The sequence below is a fragment of the Ailuropoda melanoleuca genome, chromosome 5, assembly GCF_002007445.2.
Source record: "Ailuropoda melanoleuca isolate Jingjing chromosome 5, ASM200744v2, whole genome shotgun sequence".
Lineage (NCBI taxonomy): Eukaryota > Metazoa > Chordata > Mammalia > Carnivora > Ursidae > Ailuropoda > Ailuropoda melanoleuca.
The window spans coordinates 20,662,138-20,682,614 of NC_048222.1; the positions used below are offsets into that span (position 1 = coordinate 20,662,138).

The 20,477-nt window shown below is 36.9% G+C and overlaps 1 protein-coding gene across 15 annotated transcripts in view; it reads right to left on the bottom strand.

Moving 5' to 3' along the window:
- Nucleotides 1-20,477, bottom strand: part of FARS2 (phenylalanyl-tRNA synthetase 2, mitochondrial) — a 558,277-nt gene that overhangs the window by 361,448 nt on the left and 176,352 nt on the right. For all 15 annotated transcript variants that reach the window (XM_034660369.1, XM_034660378.1, XM_034660377.1 and 12 more), the window contains one exon: nucleotides 13,948-14,107. In XM_034660369.1, coding sequence (XP_034516260.1) covers nucleotides 13,948-14,107 — 160 coding nt within the window. The remainder of the gene's footprint in view (nucleotides 1-13,947; nucleotides 14,108-20,477) is intronic.

Sequence of the window (20,477 nt, forward strand, 5' to 3'; positions counted from 1 at the left end):
CCAGGAGAGAGGAGAAAGCACAGTGCTGCTGGGCTTGGGGTGCACACTCAGGAAAAGGAGCCGGGAGCCTGCCTTCAGAAGGATACTGTGCTACTGGCTCAGAAGCTGCGGGAGGCTAAAAGCTTAGTCAGATGCTGGAACGGAGTAAGCCTCATGCCCGTTGAAGAAGAGTGACAAAAACTCACCAAATACAGCCTGCGGCAGGAGCTCTGAAGAGCTGTAGGCTCAGAGATCCACGCCATAGGTGTTGGATCAGTCATCATCTAAATCAGAGCTCGTTAGCACATCTGACGGATCTTTTTAGTACGTTCTGGATTTCAGGCCTAGAGAGCTACATGGAACCAACTGCAAAGCCACATAAGGGAGAAATAAGCAAAGTAGGAGAGGGCAAGATGGAGGAACACAGAGAAAAGGAGGAAAACAAAAACAAAAATCCTCCACTGAATAGGAACCTGAAAACCAAAATTCCAAAGTACATAAATAAATCTGCGAAGTAAGCCAGCCAACAAAACCAACCATCAGACAGGAATTCACTCCAGATGAGATTAATTTTCTAAAACAACCTGATATTTTAGGGGGGCCTGGGTGGCTCAGTCGGTTGAACATCCGACTCTCAGTTTGGGCTGAAGCCATGATCTCAAGGTCCTGAGACTGACCTTGGGGGGCTCTGTGCTCAGCAGGGAATCTCCTTAGAATTCCCTCTGCCCCTCCCCCCCCCCGAAATAAGTAAATCTTTAAAAAAAAAAAAAAACAAACAACCTGGTATTTTAAAATAAGTATGTTTCCAATATCCCAAGAGATACAATAAAGCACAATTTACTGATTTGTCCTAAAAAAAATTATAAGACAATCTTTTTGTAAACCAGATCGAAAACAATGCAACTTTAAGATTTTAGCCATCTCCCTACCAGATTCTGCTTTGAGAAGGAAAACACCACCCTCAGTTTCAAAGAATTCCTGTTATAAACATTAAGCATCATCAAAAAAGAAACCAAGGAAAGACAAGAAGAGTGATGAGACATGTAAGAACAATAAGAAAAGGTATATTTCTTTTTTTTCTTATTTTACAGTCCTCTGCTTATGATTTTTTGACTTTACAATGGAGTGAAAGTGATATGCATTCAGTAGAAACTATACTTCTAATTTTGAATTTTGCTCTTTTCCCAGGCTCTTGTGCAGCAGCAAGCTGCTGTTCCCAGCCAGCCATGAGATCACAAGGTTAAGAACTGATACACTTCCAGGGCGCCTGGGTGGCATAGCGGTTAGGCGTCTGCCTTCGGCTCAGGGCGTGATCCCGGCGTTATGGGATCGAGCCCCACATCAGACTCCTCTGAGGCTAATGTAAGTGTTCTAAGCACATTTCCCCTGCTTGTGTTCCCTCTCTCGCTGGCTGTCTCTATCTCTGTCGAATAAATAAATAAAATCTTTAAAAAAAAAGAACTGATACATTTCCAACCATTCCGTATGCATACAACCATTCTGTTTTTCACTTTCAGTACAGTATTCAACAAATTACATGAGATACTCAGGACTTTTTTTATCAGATAGGTTTTGTGCTAGATGATTTTGCCCAACTGTAGGCTAATGTAAGTGTTCTAAGCACATTTAAGATACAGTAGGCTGGGGCGCCTAGGTGGCACAGCGGTTAAGCGTCTGCCTTCGGCTCAGGGCATGATCCCGGCGTTGTGGGATCGAGCCCCACATCAGGCTCCTCTGCTATGAGCCTGCTTCTTCCTCTCCCACTCCCCCTGCTTGTGTTCCCTCTCTCGCTGGCTGTCTCTATCTCTATTAAATAAATAAATAAAATCTTAAAAAAAAAAAGATACGGTAGGCTAAGTTATGACGTTTGGCAAGTTAGGTGTACTAAATGCATATTCTACTTAGGATATTTTCAACTTATAATGAGTTTATCAGGACATACGCCCATCATAAGCTGAGGAAGATCTGCATCTAAAAAAAGGAATAGTCAAAGTGTCAAATGAAAAAGAAAGAATTCCATGTGTGGACAATGTGGAATAATGCATCAGTTTTACCTTTCCATGTGAAAAACTAAAAACAAACAAAAAATGCCACATGAGACACTGGAGATCAGGTAAGCAAAGGCACTGCTCCCTGAGAGGTGAGCCCTAACATTGCCCCAAGAGAGAATACAGAAAGAGACTGGAAGTCTTCCCAAGTTGAAGAGACAGAGCTGGGAGTCTAGACAAGTCAGGGTTAACTATAGTTCGTAGGACAGAGTGAAGGAGAGAAGAGGGCTGTACAGACAGAGAACCCTAAAGATCTGCAAAAATAATACCCCTTTAGTATTCAATTGAATACTGTCAGTGCTTGAACCTACCCAAGGCCAGAGAACAAACAACACAAAAAGATTAGAGGGAATAATGCTGGGAGCTCACAAGGACCAAGAATACTGCCAGTTCCCAAAAGCCAAGCAGAAAACCTAGTAATCAATTAGTTATCAGCTACAATACTAAAATAGGTCTTACATTGGTTGTGGACTGAAACCCTATGTTGTCCTGTCTAATAAGGCTTAACAAGAAGGCCCAAAAGGTTAAGGTATTTCTAACTAATTCCAGAACAAACATCAGGAATATTATGAGGAATACAAAAATACTGATAGCATTACAAGGTAAAATTAACACTGCTTGGCATTACACAGAAAATTATCATGCAAAGTAGAAAAAAACAAAGTAGAGAAAAACAAATAACAATTCATCAACAAATGACACAGACAATAGAAGTACTAGAAAAAAAGACATTAAAATATAATTGAAAATAGTATTCAATATGTTCAAAAAGTTAAAAGAAAGATTAAAAACGTTAAAGGGAAACAAAGAAGACATAAAAAAAAAGACCCTAATTGAAAAGAAATGAATGGGGTGAATAAGAAAGTAACACGGCTAGAATTAACAGATTAGACATTGCAGAAAAAAATAATTGTTGAACTTGAAGATACAGCAATGGAAACTATCCAAAAGGAAAGACAGAAGGAGAAATAAAGAAAAAACACTGAAAGAAAAGTGAACAGAACACCAATGAACTGTGAAGAAGTTTCGAGTAGCCAAATATAGATGTTATTGGAGTCCCCAAAGGAAGAAAGAAATAGAGAAAATACATGAAGAAAAAATTTACCAAAATTTCTCAAATTTGATGAAAAATATAAACCCATCGATCCAAATTCAATCAATGTCAGGCACACACACACACACAAAAAAAAATCTAAAGAAAACTACACCTATGAAAATCATAACTAAATTGCTTAAATTCAATGACAAAAAATTTCAAAAACAGCCAAAGAGAAAACACACATTATGTACAGAAGAACAAAGGCAAAAGCAAGAATGACAGCAGATTTCTAAAGAAAAACAACAGAAGTTACAAGAAACAGAAACAATATTTTTAAAGAACTAAAACAAACAAACAAACAAAACTGTCAATCTTGAATCCTTTACCCAATGAAAACATCTCAAAAACAAAGACCACTGGACGTAATAACTAGTTGGGTAAATATAAGACTTTTTTTCTTATTATTTAAATATCTTTAACAGCTAATCAACTGTTTAAAACAAAAATAACCACAATGTATTTAGCAGTTGATAACACATATAAAAGCAAAATTCATAACACCAATAGCATGAAGCGCAGAAAGGAAGAGATCAAAATCTACTGTTGCAAGGTTCTTATACTATACATGAGTAGTATATTGTTACTTGAAGATAGACTATGATAACTTACAGATATATACTATCAACCATAAAGCAATTGCTAGAATATCACAAGAAGTCATACCTACTAAGCCAAACAAAGCAGATAAAATGAAATAGTAAAAACTTGACAATTAATCCCAAGGAAGCAAAGTTGAAAAACAAAGAAATAGAGAAAGATGGGGCGCCTGGGTGGCACAGCGGTTAAGCGTCTGTCTTCGGCTCAGGGCGTGACCCCGGCGTTATGGGATCGAGCCCCACATCAGGCTCTTCCGCTGCGAGCCTGCTTCTTCCTCTCCCATTCCCCCTGCTTGTGTTCCCTCTCTTGCTGGCTGTCTCTATCTCTGTCAAATAAATAAATAAAATCTTTAAAGAAAAAAAGAAATAAAGAAACAAGAAGAAATATGACAAATACAACAAATAGCAAAATGATGATTTAAACTCAACCACAGTTCAGTTAGCATAATAAAAACCAATTAAGTGAAAAAATACAATTCATTTTAATAAAAAAAACCCTCAACCACATCAACAACCACATAAACGCAAATCATCTCATTAAAACAACAAAGTTGAAAGATTTTAACTGACTTCAAGACCTATTATGAAACTACTGTAACGGAAACAGTGCAATATTGCATCGAAATAGACAAACAACAGATGAATGGAACAGAATAGAGACTCCAGAAATAGACAAAGGTAGAAAGGCAATTAAGTAGAGAAAGGATGGTCACTTCAACAAACTGTGCTGGAACAACTGGATATCCATATGCAAAAACCACTATAATTCATAGCTCATACCATAATACAATTTTTTTCAAAATAATCACAAACCTAAAAATAAAACTGAAAACTATAAAACTTCTGGAAGAAAATAGAGTAGAAAAATCTTTATGACCTTGGGTTACAAAAAGATTTCTTAGACACTACAACAAAAACATACTCGATTAAAGAAAAAATGAACTAATTAAATTTCATCAAAATTAAGAAACTCTGTCTTTGAGGGACACTGTTAAGGGAATGAAAAGATAAGGCACAGAATGTGGGGAAATATCTGCAAATCACATCTGATAAAAGACTTGTCTCCAGAATACATAAAGAAGTTTTGAAAATCAATTAAAAAAAATTTTAACGGGCAAAAGATCTGGTTACTTCACCAAAGAATAAGGTATATGGATGACAAATAAACATATGATACTCACCACCATTAGTCATTAAGGAAATGCAAATTAAAGTCACAATCAGATACAACTACACACTTATTAGAATACCTAAAATTAAATGACTGACCATACCTAGTATTGCCAAAGATGGGGAGCAATTTCTACTATTATACACTACTAATAGGAATGTAAAATGGTTCAACCACTTTGAAAAACAGTTTGACAGTCTCTTACAAACTTAAACATACACCTCCTATTCAGCCTTCCATTCCTACCTATCTACACAGGAGAAATAAAAACATATGCCCATACAAAGACCTGAACACAAATATTTATAGCAGCTTTATTTGTAATTGCCAACACCTAGAAACGACCCAAATGCCCATCCACCTGCATGGATAAACATATTGTAAGCTGTCCATATAATATAATACAACTCATCAATAAAAAGGAATGACGTATTAATACATGCTACAACATGGAAGTATCTCAAATTATGCTCAGTGAAAAGAAGCCAGTCAAGAAAAGAAGATATACTGTAGGCTTCTATTTACAACAATTAAGAAAAGGCAAACTAACCTAAGGTGACAGAAAGCAGATCACTCTGGTTACCTAAGGCATGGTGTGGTAGGGAGTGTGGGCAGAAAAGGCAGTAGGGAGAGATAACAAAGGGCACAAAGAAATTTTGGGGAGTAATTGTATGTCTGTTACTTTGATTGTGGCAATGACTTCATGTGTGTACAAATATGTCAAAACTTATTAAATTGTATGCTTTAAAACATTTACTTCATTGGAAGCCAATTATAATTCAATAAAGCTGTTTTAAAAAATTAGGCAGAAAATTTCCTCAATCCATTGGATTTTATAATTTGGAAATCAACTGTGACCTGAACAGAAAGAGAATGAACATAAGCCTGGGTAGAGAAGCACAGGTAGGTATACATCATAATGCATGGCTGAAAAGAAAAGGAGATAAGTTTCCAGAGAAGGATGGAAGATGAAATAATGGCATTATTTTGTTTCTTTCATCTTGGAATGATACAGTCTGGAACATAGTTTAAGCTGATGATTAAGGAAACAAGGTTCTAGAGAAAATGATAGAATGGGAATCAAATAACGAGGTTAAGAGGCCGAATATGCACAAAGTTCACACCTAGTCACCTGATCATTCTTAGTGCAACAGACAAGCTTATCCTCTACCAGGAAGGAAGGGTGAGATGGTAGTACTCTGGATATCTGAGAAAGAGATCTGTGCAGTAAACTGACCAGAGAGAAGCAGAAAGAGTTAATCTGGGTATCAATTCAAGGTAAGAAAGGAAAGAAAGTCAAAGGTGCAAAAGAATTAGAGTGGTTGGTAACAGAGTTTAGATAACTAGACTTGTGTTGATTATCCATTTCTTGACAGGGCTAGAGCTCCAAGAGACGCCAGAGGAGAAGTTTAAGAAATGAAGCAAGAATTTGAGCTTTCTATGAACCTAAAACACACAGTAGGAACTTTTCCTCTCCCATAAATCTTAATGCTTTCCAGGTTGCCTATCTATCAACCACCTTTAAGCAGAAACACTAAGTGATAGGTGTAGTTCCTGGCACATTAGTTATCTTGATTACAGTATCCCTAAAATTGTAAGTACTTTTTTCACTGTACATCAAGGCCCAACAATTTTATTCCATTTACATAAAACCCCAAACAATTTCAACTTCCTATTTAGAGTAGGAAACCTGCTCCCTAGCCCCTGCCCAATCGTCACAGAACTGTGGACTTTTCTAGGATCCTTAAAAATATTCCAGCTCAATTCAATCATGGCTATCTCAAACATTCCCCCAAGAGGTTTCCTTGTACCAATTCCTTTGGCCAGAAACGTCAACTCTAATGCAAATTTTCTTCATTTACCAGACATCTAAAAAAAAAAAAAACACCTGTGTCTTAGGTCTGTCTCTCTCCACCTGATTCCTAGGTGATGTCATATTTCCCCTGAACACCCCTAGAGGATACAACGCAAGGTACTTCATATACTTCATATCCCCATTTCATTGCTAGTGATCCCAAGGTTCATAGAAGTTGCCCATGTCAGCCAGTTTTTACAAGGGCAGCCTGCTTGGACAACATCCAAGCTGCAATGAGCACAGGCAACTCAACAGTAGCCAAAAGCAACGAGTGCCTGGCTACTTCACTTCCTAGGAGCACTCTAAGACAACCCTCTCCAAATCTGACACCAGGCAGCCCGAACAAACTGATTTAAAAATCATTAAAGTAACATGCTTAACATTTTTTTAATTTGATTCAATTTTAGGTACAAAGTAGAACTAACAACTATAAGCCCAATTATTATTCTCAATTACTTTCACTTCATTTATATTAACAAGTATTGGTAGATAGAAAAAAATGTGAAAAGATATGGAAGACATGGGATCCTCATTACCATTACCAATTGACTTTACTCTTGACCAGGACAACATTCACAATATAGAGCCCTAGAATGTTTCAGTTGGATGGGACCATATGCAGGCTGGGTTGACAAGCAGGTTATTTTGGGGGTATCAAAACCTATGGAGAAAGAAGGTGACAACAGGTTGGTGCAGAAGGAGAAGTTAATGAGCTGCAATGAAGCCCAACAAAGCCTTAACCTCATCACAGCTCTGGAACTTAGCCCATCAAAACTGCCCCATAGTGGGGCCATGGCATGGTGGCATGGTAGCATGGTTGCATGGTAGGCTGGTGGGTCAAAATGCTAGGCCTTTATATTTCTGCTACAACCAGTCTTTAGATGTGGGCAGCCCTGGGACAGGCATGTCCTTGAGCAAGGAGGCAGCCCCCAGTTGAGGCAATTCCCAAAGGAACTGACAGCTGGAGGCCATCTGCACTCCCATCAGCCAGGGTCCTTGGAGGGGATCCTGGGACATGCACCTCAATGATCATTACAGGTCTTTTTTATTTTAAACAAGAGGTAAGAGACATGACTTGCCCACCTCAACACATCCAGTCAACAGCAGAGGATCACAGTCCATTTCTCCATCAGACAAGTTAACCTAAACTGTGCCATGAGGCCAATGCTTTCTAAATGTAAAGTCCAAGGTTTATCAAGATTGTGCCAAAGAAGGGCTGTAAATCCTGAAGGACAGAAAGTGAAACTAAAACATTAGAAATCCTAAACCCCCACCTTAGATGCTCTGAAAGAAACAATCAGCCAAATCGGAGAAACAATTTAGAAATGTTAAAAATGACAGCAAATGCCACAAGCATGAAAACAGTCTAAAGGGTTATTTTATTTCTTTCTAATTCTAAATTGGTAACCTCTCTCAGCCTTAGGATGCTGGTGCAATTGAAATGTTAGCAGAAAATAATAAAACTGCTTTGGAGAGGTGGGGGGAAAAACCCAAAACTAAAGCAGCTGTAATAACAACAAATTGCCACAAGGAAATAGTGTGTTCTGATTTTTAATTTTGCTTTTCAAGAACAAAGGAAGATGATACTAAAAACAACAACGTCAAAAAAGTGCAAAGCAGGCTTAGACCATAAAAACAAATATAAAAAGAATCACTGGATAATTGTGAGCCCTGCTGAGGCAGTCACTGCTCATCAACTAAGTAAAGAAAATTGAATCTGAAGTTTTAAATGGTCTTTGGTATTTAAAATGTACTGTGGATGATGCAGCAAATAGGGCTCTATCCCGAGCTAGCTATAGGAGTCAGAGTATGGGGAGAGTCACAAGGGAATGCCTAGGGAGATGCCCAATTTTTTTTTTTTTTTTTTTTTTTTTACATCATGGCTTTCGTAGACCTCACAGTCTCCAAAATATTACTGAAATGATTACTTTCTATCTTTTCAAAAGACCTAACCCCTAACCTGGGCTCGGCAGTTAGATCAATGGGGCTAAAATTGGGGCTCAAATATTTCCCAGCTGTGTGACGTTCACGGTGCTGCATTTCTCAGTGTGTAGGTTCCCTTGTCTAAAAAAAATGGAGATTGTAATCATAGATGCAGGTCGAAACAAAAAGATCCGTGTGCAGCCTTTGACACTGTTAATTATGATCTCTAGCGCTGTCATTATCATAATTAAAGCTATTATTAATCTAAAAGACACCCTGATTAGTTGATACCTGGACAGGTTTGCCAAGACGGTTTTCAGAAACTAGCAACCCCAACCCAAAAAAAGAGTTAAACGATCCTCTAAAATGCCTGAAGTAAGAACACGGCACTTCTGTTTAGAATGCAGAAGAAACACCCAAGAGTCTTGAGGGAGTTGTTAAGATTCAGGGTGAACCGCAGGAGAGCGCACCACACCTGTTCCCTATGATACATACATAGTCCCTCGCCCTATAGTTCTTAAGACGGACCTGGGTTTGACTCACCTTCCCACTCTACTTAACATCCAACCTGAGAAGCATCTTAGTAGATGTTACATACAAGCAAACACACCAGGGGAGAAGCTCACACACCCCTCCTGGCAATGGCTCCCTTGACAATACACATGGCAAAGATACGCCGGGGTTAGGCAAAGATGTGTCTTTAAGGATTTTCAGGGTATTTGGCTACTGTGTGAATGGGGTTAAAAATAATCTCATGGCTGGAAGAAAAGAAAAAATAAAAGGCTTTTATCACAGATAGACTTTAGTGCACTGAACAACATGTATTCTCCAAGCTAGTTGGTTTTTTACTTCAATTCCATTCCACAATTCTGCCAACTGTCTTCAAACAAAAAGTGAATCTGAGGATTTATAAAATAGCAACTCTGATCTGTAATGAAACCTGAAACCTAGAAGTTTAAGCTAATAGCATTTTAAAAATAAAGCAAACGTTTGTCTGAAATAGAGAAGCTATAACTTCACTGCTCTTTCAAAAACTGATTCTCACTTCTTGGCCATGAGCATGCCCATTATGAAAGGTAGTCACCACAGTCAGAGAAATCATATACTGCAGAAATTTTTTTTATAAGGAAAATTGCTACCTGGAAACTTTCACCTCAATTCATGATTTTAAATGTTATTTGAATACAAATATTAAAAATAATAACGTAAAGGAAATCCAGCACCAGATTCAAAGAAATAATCCCCAAGGCCCCTGGAAAGGTTTTATAATCTATACAAGGTCTAGAACATTGTTTTCTTTTTAAAATATTTGCTGGTGCTCAGAGAGGACATTAACGCTACCATCGACACATCTGACTGCTGTGCCAGTCTGGTAGAAAGCCACATCTCATTTCGTTAGACAAAATAAAGACACATCAACCATAACAATTGTTCTTTGATTGTATTGTATTTCTTCATAAGCTCCCTGTTTTTATTGCCGTGTCCTCATTTTTCTTCCCTTCATTTTTTTAATATTTACAAATTTATTTAATATCTTCTCCTTACAAAGCACCTTTCAGATACGTTATCTCATTTTATTCTCATGGGAAACAAGTATTATTACCTTGGCTTTTAAAAGTTCAAAAAAAACTGAGGTCTAAAGCACTAATTGACCTATTTAAGATTTCAAAGTGGAGAAAAGAGAACTTTAATGTTTCTGATTGCACACTACCATCTCTGAGTGGACATGAGATTTTTTTTTTTTCTGTTGACCATTTTTCTTCCTTTCTCTTCCACTCTTCATTCCTTAATGCTGCACTGCTGTGTGCTTATTCTCAATGACTAGTGTCAGCTCTGATGTCCTCCAAATGGGAACCTGTCCTGGGGCACATGCCAAATCTCAGAGGAGGTGCCTCTCCTATGTGCTCCCACAACACTTCATGTTTCCTTGTGAAAGGAGTCAAGATTCATGGCTCCTTGAAAAGAAGAGATTATGTCTCAGTTATTCAATGTTGTGATGCCTGCAATGTGCCAGAATAGTGCTTCCTGCTCTGACAAATAAAAACCCACCCCCAAAGAGAGTTTAGATGAGCACACAGAAGAGGCAGCTCCTCTGGGACCAGCATGAGCACCGGGAAAGGTTCCTGTCGGTGGACATCTGAGTTGACACTAGTGGATAAATAAGAATTATCCACTTGGGGGAAAAAAAAAATAAAGAATTATCCAGTTGGGTAAAGGGGCTGGGAGTACTAAACCAGGTGACAGGGGAAGAAAAGAATGAAAAATAACCAAGTAGGAGAAACACAAATACTAAGGATTTAAGAAAGGGGGCTACCTGCCTATTCATAACCACTGACAACGTCTAACGAGGTGGCAGTTTCTAAACCTCACCAATAGCAAATATTTGATGATAGAAATGTGTTGCAAGGCATAAAGGGGGCTCTAACGACAATTCTTTCCAGGGTTTGACAATGGGAAAATTCAGATGGTCCTGAATCTCTTTGTAAAGCTACCGGAGAAGGAACACTATCTCTCCTTCCAATACTACCATTCCTTCTACCCTAACCTGCCTCGAGAATGGCCTGAACAACACAATCCATTCTCCCTGTGTTCCAGTGTTAAATAGGTAATAGCACTGCTAGAAATACCACAAATCCTTTCTTTTATCATGAAGGTAAAGAGAAGCTGGCTATAATAGGATTTTCCTATCAGCAATCTCTATCTGAAACCTGTTTCACTATTACATCATTTTAATACAAAATATTTCATACTAAAAGTCAGAAGTAGAAAATAGCAAACAAACAGGCACCCACCATTCAACTTTATGAAATCATAACATTTTGTCATATTTAACTTCATAACTTTTTAATTTTAATAAAACACTATGAACACACTTGGAAGCCTGATTCGTACCTCCTCCCTAATACGGTGTTCTGCCTCCTGAAAAAAGACACTAGCGGGAAGTTGACGTACTCATTTTAAAAATACAGGAATATAAAGAATATACAGGATTATCTAGTGGTTTCTGAAATATTACATTAACTATGCATTTTATAATACAGCAGTTGAGATGCCCTACTAAGCCTCGCTAAAACAGGGCAGCAAAAGCTTAATGAACTAGAACAAGAACCTCTGTAAATACAATTTGAATTCACACATAAGTAGGGAAATCTGGAGGTACAAAAAAATAGACATAAATTAAAAGCAGTAGGTGAGCACTCAAGGTCCAGCTAGAGGAATGATAACTGACACTCCTACATAGGGACAACACTGTGTATTTCATCCTATTTTTCTCTATCTTTGTCAAGACTTACAAATGTTAGGTATGTAGGTTTTCACATATGAAAAATGACAAGTGATAACTCATGGTGGTTTTCATTTGCTTTTTCCTTGTTACTAATAAGGGTGAACATCTTTTCCTATGTTCATTAATTATTCTAGCTACACCATTTGTCCTCTTCACCCCAGATGTTCACCCATTTCTCTCTTAGGTTGATTTTGCTTGTTTATTTGGAGGCATTCTTTATATATGCTGAATGCTTCTTTGACATACCACTATACTCCTATTAGAATGTCTAAAATTAAAATGATTAACCAGAGGCTCCTGGGTGACTCAGTCAGTTATGTGTCTGACTCTTGATTTCAGCTCGGGTCATGAACTCTCAGGGTCATGAGATCAAGTCCTGCCTCAAACTCCACATTGGGCATGGAGCCTGCTTAAGATTCTTTCTCCCTCTTCCTCTGTCTCTCCTCACCTCTCTCTCTCTCTCTCTCAACAAAAAAGAAAAACAAAATAAAATGATTGAACGTATCAAGTGTTGAAGATGTAGAGCGACTGGAATTTTCATACACTATTGGAAGGAATGTAAAATGGCACAACCGCATCAGAAAATAGTTCAGTGGCTTCTTAGAAAGTTAAAATACAAGTATAATATGGCGTAGCCATTCCACTCCTAGGTATTTACCAAAGCAAAATAAAAGCTTGTGTCCTTATACAAGGACTTGTGCATGAATGTGCATAGCTTTACTTGTAATAGTGAAACACTGGAAATGATCCAAATGTCTATCAATGGGTAGATGAATAAACAAATATGAATGGGTAATAGAATAAACTATGGAATGGAATACCACTGAGCAATAAGGAAAATCAGGAAGGAGAGATTACCAAGGAACAGGAGGAAACTTCTGTGGGTGATAGACATGTTCATTATCTTGATTATGCTGGTGGTTCCATAGGTGCATACATATGTCAAAACTCATAAGAGTGTGTACGTATGTTCAGTTTACTGAATGTCAACTTAGCAGCCTGTACAGTTTAAATATGTATAGCTTATTTTGTATCAATTATAACTCAATAAAGCTGTTCCTTAAAAAATTTCATAAGAATAGTGGGAGAATAAAAGAGAATCTTAACCATGCTAGGCTTCTGTCTTCTAAACATCTTTTAAAATACAGGTCACGATTGGGGCACCTGGGTGGCTCAGTCAGTTAAGTTTCTGCCTTCAGAACAGATCATGATCCCAGGGACCTGGGATTGAGCCTGACATTGCGCTCCTTGCTCAGCAGAGAGATTGCTTCTCCCTCTCCTTCTGCCTGCCGCTTCCCCTGATGTGCGCTCTATCTCTGTCTCTGTCAAATAAATAAATAAAATCTTTAAAAAGTAAAATACAGGTCACGATTTTAAAAAAAACTCCCTAAACTTCTCTTTACATCTTTCTGAAAATAAGCAAAATACTGTTTCAAGTAAATGAGAAATAGTGAAGGGGGTGGGGACATTACAGACAAAAAATTATCCTGGAGATAAAAGGGAGAATAAATGACTAAGGTGAGCATCCAGGTCTTAAAAAGACTGTTCTTCCTCCAGGAAATTCACTGTTAATATGTTCACTGCTGATAGCAGTAATCAGTATGCCAACATACAAAAATTTCCACTGGGCCAACTCACATGGTTGAGAATCTTGCCACTCCAATCCAAATCTGAAATAATGATAATACAGTAATAAAATAATACTAATCAGCCTGTAGACTTTCTCCCCACTGGTCTTAATCCATTATCATACTTATCAAAGGTTATAATCATTTTTCTTTCTCAAGCTAACTCCATTTTCATGTCCCCCTGCTTCTCAAGTGAAATGAACCTAGCAAATTTTTAAGTTCTGCCCCACGGAGGACCAAAGCCACTAAGCCACAACTTAGACCAAAAAATCTAGGCACACCTAGCCTTAATGATTTCAGAAAGATTATATTTGTTAAATATTTAAGTCCCCAAAGAAAGACAAAGGCAATTGAGTACCTACCATCTCCAAAAATATGTGTCACAAGCCTGGTAAGTGTTTGCTTAAGGTCAAACTCGACGAGCTTCGTGGCCTCCATGGTATGTGTCTCTTGTTTATAGGCAGAGCGAGAACTCTGTTCAAAGAGCTGTAGGCTTTCTCCATCCTTCATGCCAGCAAATAACTGTAAACCAAGAGGAATAATATGTATAAATAAAAATAGTATCTTGGCCAGCCTACATGAAAAAACACAGTATGGGAATAAAATCCAGTAAGTCTTCTAGTCAATGAACATACCAAAAGTAACATTCATTTAGTACTGACTTGGAACAAAGCGCTGTGCTGTATGTAATGGACAGTCTTTAGGGAATTAAAAGACACTGTTCTGATCTTTTCTCATCTCTTCATTTTACTTTGGCTTAACTTACAGTCATTTCCTCAAAAGAGACATTATCATCAATGCTAGTGAAAATACCAGTGAAGTAGGCTTTCAGACTATAAAATTATATTCCTGACCATCCAACAGTGTCCTTACAGTGTGACTTGAGACTATGTAAGAAAGTATAATCCAAGATTTAAATTCTGTAAAGTGCATTAAGGCAGGAAGCATGCTGGACTTTGCTTAACCTGGTTATCTCTAAAGCCCAGGACAGGACCTGAAACGTATTTTTGCCATTTACTATCTGGGTGAACACAGGCCAAGTGTTAAGGAAGATAAGTTTCAGGTAGTGATTTGTAAAGTGGAAATAATAACACTAAATTAAAAGACTTCATGGTAATTAAATAATATATGAAAAGCATACCATATTGGAATGGCTAAATAAATTTTGATTATCATCACAATCATCATTACTAATCACATCTGTTATTAGTCATAAGCCGTTTTACCACTAAAATAATGTGTCACCATCTTTAACAACAAAGTAGATCTTCACCTGCTAGGAGAGGACTCAAGATGGAGAACAGAGCAAATGAATCTATCATTCTTTCCTCCTAATGTCCCATGAAATGACATTTAAAAAATGTTTTAACAAAAAAAAATGAGTCAACTGCTGTTTGTAGTAATATTGAGCTGAATAGTAGAACTAAACCTCCTCATAAATCTACTAAAATATACAAAAATTCTTAAAAGCATAGAAGTAACACAAGAGACAGGAACTACTTAAAACTCTGCAAGAAAGCACAAAACCAGGAAAAAAATAAATAAATAAAAAGCCCAGCATAAGCTAGAGAGAAACACTGAGAATATTTGCATATCCAATGTATCAACTGAAAAGCTGAACATTAGTTGTGACAGCTTAACATGGCAAGTGAGGCTCAAGTGAAAGTCCACAGTGTCTGACCAAGTTGGGTTATCAAATAAATAATCCTAAAGGACTTACCCTCATAATAAGGATGAATACAACATTCTTGTACAGACTTGAAGTTAGGAGTCACATTACCTGGGCGAGAGAAAGAACCTCAGGCGTGAAAATGGACTAAGGCAATTACAGACTGGTAGTTCCTTTAAGTGCCCAGTAAAATCAAACCAAAATCTTCTCAGAAAAACATTCTACTATCCTAGAACTCAAATTGGTCCAGTGAGAGCTGAAAACAACTGCAGCTGCCAAAATCTATGTCTTTCAACACCTATTCTAAAAGTAACTGAGAACAACAAAAAGAGCAGGTATAACTACTAAACACCAGGCCCTTATCATGAAACAGACAATGTCCACATTTTAAGATGATTGTATGTAAAAAAGAAGGAAGGAGGGGAGGAAGGGAGGAAGGGAGGGAAGGAGTCAGGCAGGTAGGCAGGCAACTTAAATAAATCCCAGAGAAAAGGAGCTATTATATTCCCATCCCACTTTTTACCCTTGAGGTAAGCCAGGGCAAGCAGAGAAAAACTGAGGGAAAGAGAGAAAAGGGGAACTAGTGAAGTATTAAAGTTGATCTAAAATCACCACCAGAAAGAATAAGTGACCATAAGTGTGAAAATCCTACAAGTATTCTAGGAGATGTGGCTAGGGACCACAAAGAAGGGACAGCATGACCAATTAAAAGTGACAGATAGTCCTCAAAAGGCATGGTTACAACAGAAGAGAAAAAGATGAAAATAATGAAAGACAAGCTTTGGCAACTCAGTAGGGAGGAGTAAAAGAAGCAAAAGAAAAAACTTAGAGCTCCATAAAATAAAGCAAACCTAAAAACTTAAGAGGATTTACAAAATCATTCCCTTCCTGTCTCACCAAAAAAAATCCCCAAAACCAAAAAATTCCACTGAAGACTCTACCACACTAGCAGAAGAGGGCATCAGACAACTACAAAATCTTCTGAACAACCAAAAACCCACAAAAAGTAACAGAAGAAAATGAAAAACGGTTACAGAGAATTATGACTGCACCCCCCAAAATCAAAAAACCATTCAATACAGCTCAACTGATGAAAATCTAACCCTTTTCCCATTTTCCTCAAAAAGAAAGTCAAGAAGCAGCAGCAGAAGGTAGCTCAATACTTCAAAACTAAATTAAATACACTAAAACAAGCACTTGGAAGTATAAAAAACTGCTTGAGTCAGAAACTCAAAAATTAAGAACAAAAATGTATGGAAAACAAGAAGAAATGAAAAGAGAGTTGATTGAAATCAGGAAGGAAAGAGAAGAAAATGATCTCAGAATGGAAGTTGAAATTACAAAGTACACAGGAAAGAACAGCCTCCATAAAGATTTAATCAGGACATTAAGGAAAAGCAGGAAGACAACCAAGACAAGAACAATGAGGTGAAGAAAGAGTCAAAGAGAAAGTGGTGGAAACGGAAGCCATGCAAAGAAGGAATAACATGCTTATAATTGGAAGTCCCTGAAAGAGGAGAAACAGAACACAAGAACAGAACTATTGTGCACCAGATTAAAAGAATACTTGAGAAAATGCACCTGGGAGGAGAAAACACAAGACATACCCTAGTAAACACTATCAGACTTCAAAGACAAAGAGAAAAAAATCCCTTAGGCTTCCAGGCAAAATGATCAAATACCTTAGAAGGGAAAAGAAATTAGACTAGCATCAGAATCTTCAAAACAACACACAAAACCGGGCAACAATGAAGCCACATTTTCAAACAATTCAATAATAGTAAATTTTTTTTAAAAAAAGAAAAAGTTATGACCAAGAATTTTATACCCAGCAACACTGGCTTTTGCACATCAGGTCTACAGAAAAAGCTGTAAACGTACAAGAACATGGGGAATTTCACATTTATGAGCTCTTTTTCTAGAATTCACCAAAGCATAAACTTTATTCAAGCAAAAGATGACTGGAAAATATTCAACCAAAAAAACCCACCACATTAATGATGAAAAACACATTAATTCATAAAATTATAGATTTGAGACTAAAACAAAGCAGAAATAACGGACAAGAAATGGAAGGAGAGGGAGTAGAAGTGGCAAGTGGAATATGCACATTGGTTACCGCATACATTGATAGGTAATAGAGACCACCTTTCAAACAAACTAGTACGTCAAATAAGAAAACCGTGAAATGAAAGCACTTAAAAAGATATAAATACAAAAGCTACCATTAAGACAAAACTATGAATCTTTCTGAAAAACATAAAATAATAATAATTCAAAAGCAAAAACAAAATAAAACAAAATATATCTGGTGGAGAAGGAAATACGCTGAATATAAAATAATGCATAACTACACAATATTATGACAAAGTTGAGACCAAACATATCAGGCATATCAATATGTGTGAATGAAACTGATTCACCTCTTTTAAAAGAAAAAAAAATAAAACAAAATATTAAATGTGATCACAAAGCAGGACCCAACTAACTATATGCTGTTTATAAGAAACACACCTGAAGCGACGTTAAAAATAAAGGAACAGGGGCTCCTGGGTGGCACAGCGGTTAAGCGTCTGCCTTCGGCTCAGGGCGTGCTCCCAGCGTTATGGGATCGAGCCCCACATCAGGCTCCTCTGCTATGAGCCTGCTTCTTCCTCTCCCACTCCCCCTGTTTGTGTTCCTTCTCTCGCTGACTGTCTCTATCTCTGTCAGATAAATAAATAAATAAAAAATCTTTACAAAAAATAAATAAATAAAAAAAAAATAAAGGAACAGATAGAATATAACAAACAAATGGAAACAAAAAGTCAAGCACAGCAATCATGAAATCAGAAAAGGTAGAATTCAAGCCAAAAAAACCAAAAAACAAAACAAAAACCCACTAAACATGAAAAATAAGACGTATAAATTCTAAAATTTTCAAATCATGGGGCACCTCAGTGGCTCAGTTGGTTAAGCATCTGCCTTCTGCTCAGGTCATAATCTCAGGGTTCTGGGATCAAGTCCCAGATCGAGCCTGCATCTCCCTCTCCTGCCCCCCCCACTTGTGCTCTCTCTCTGCCAAATAAATAAATGAAATCTTTTTTAAAAAATTAAATTTTCAAATCATAATGAAATTTTCAAATCATAATGAGTATACAGTACTTATCAATACAAATCAAGTAAGACAACAATCACACTTATTTAGAAAAATCCTTAGGAGATGCAAAAGACACACTTAGAAACACTGATAACAGGAGAATTTAATACACCATTCTTGGTATAAAATCAAGTATACAAAATCAACTAAGAAGATAGATGGCCTGAAAAACATAACTAATAAAGGAAATGATGTATACATCTTGCTCCCCTGACAGTATAAAATGCATTTCCATCTGAAGGACCCAGACAATATGAACAAAAATTGATCATACATCAGGTCGCAATAAAAATATAAGCATGTTCCATTAAGAAGAAAGAAGAAGTATGTCCCATAATAAGAAATAATAAGCTACATTCTGACTGTAATACTACAAACTAAAAGTCATTAACAAGAAAGAAGAAAATATACAGGCCCTTCTACACAGAAATTTTAAAAAAGGAAAAAGAAAGAAAATATTTCTCAGGCAACAATAGGACAAAGGGCAATATCCAAATACACAATGAACTTTTAAGAGTTGACAAAACGTCACTAGAAAAATGGGAAAAATACATAAATACACAATTCACCAAAAAAGATAGGAAAATGAACTTAACGCGTGAAAGATATTCAAAAGAGAAATGCAAATTAACACTGACATACAATTTCTAATCTATGACATTAGTAGAAATTTAAAAGCAAAACACATTCTTCTGGTGGGGAAAACCTGCATTCATATAGATTGTTGACAGAAATATAGTAACTAGTAGAACCCTTTTGAAGGCAAATTTGGCAATATCTAATGAAACTACACATGTGTTCACCTCCTGACCCAATTCTTCCACTTCTATTTACTCTGAAGATAAACTTCCAGAACTAACACCTATGTTCAAGGTTTTCATTGTAGCATTGTTTGTAACTACAACATACTGGAAACAAAGAAATGTCCATACATAAGAGAGAAGTTAAACTATGATCTATCCATACAATGGAGTACTTTGCAAGTACAACAAAGAACGAAGATCTCTCTGAACTGATATGCAATTATTCCCAAGGTACACTGTTAAGTGAAGAAGGCAAAGTGCAAAAAAAGCACATAACATATGGTACTTTTAAAAAAATCAAATATGCAGGGCGCCTGGGTGGCACAGTCAGTTAAGCATCTGCCTTCATCTAAGGTCATGATCCCAGGGTCCTGGGACTGAGTCCAGCATCAGGCTCTCTACTCAGTGGGGAGTCGGCTTCTTCCTCTCACTCTCCCTCTGTGCTCTCTCTCCCTCAAATAAATAAACGAAATCTTTTTAAAAAATCAATTATGCTGCTTTTCATATAAAAAGGGGGGAAATAATAAAATGTACACAAATCCATTCATTTGTAAAAAACAAAAATGGACACCACAAACCAAAGAGATTAATTTTGTAAAGGAAAGAAGGTGGTAACACACTGCAGACCAAAAAGAATCAGTGAGTAGGAATGGAGTAAAAAGGAGGAGGAGGTGGGAGTGGGGATGAGATGAGAGTAACATTTCGAAGTAAACTTTTTTTATAGTTCTGACTTTTAGAATCATGGTAATATTTCACCTACTCAAAAAATTAAAAGTAATAATTAAAATCCACCCAGGTGTGTTGAGAACTCAAAATGGAATACCATCAGTAACAACAGAGCTAATTCTAGTCTTAATAAATGACACTGCCACACTGAAGAGGGTAGAAAAGAATGGACCAAAGTAAATTTGAAAAGTGATATCTTAACTATTTTCTTAAGCACAAAATAATAGCAAATACTGTAAATGTTTGCCAGCATGTAATTTTTTTCCCACAGAAGTATATGTTAACATTTCTGAAACTACCCAATGTTCATTCTAGAACTGATCAAGTAAGTAAATACATGTGGGTAAGGAGAACCAGGTTATATTAACTCACTGTCCAAAAGCAAAAACATGAAGAGGGCTAGAAAGACTCATGTCATAATAAGATGGAATGGAGGTATCCATTTAAATTCATATTTTTACACATACACAGCTTAAAAAATAAAAGTACATGTACATATATTTCCTACTTCTGTCCATTGACAGAAGCAATGGACATCTCAATAGCAGTATTATA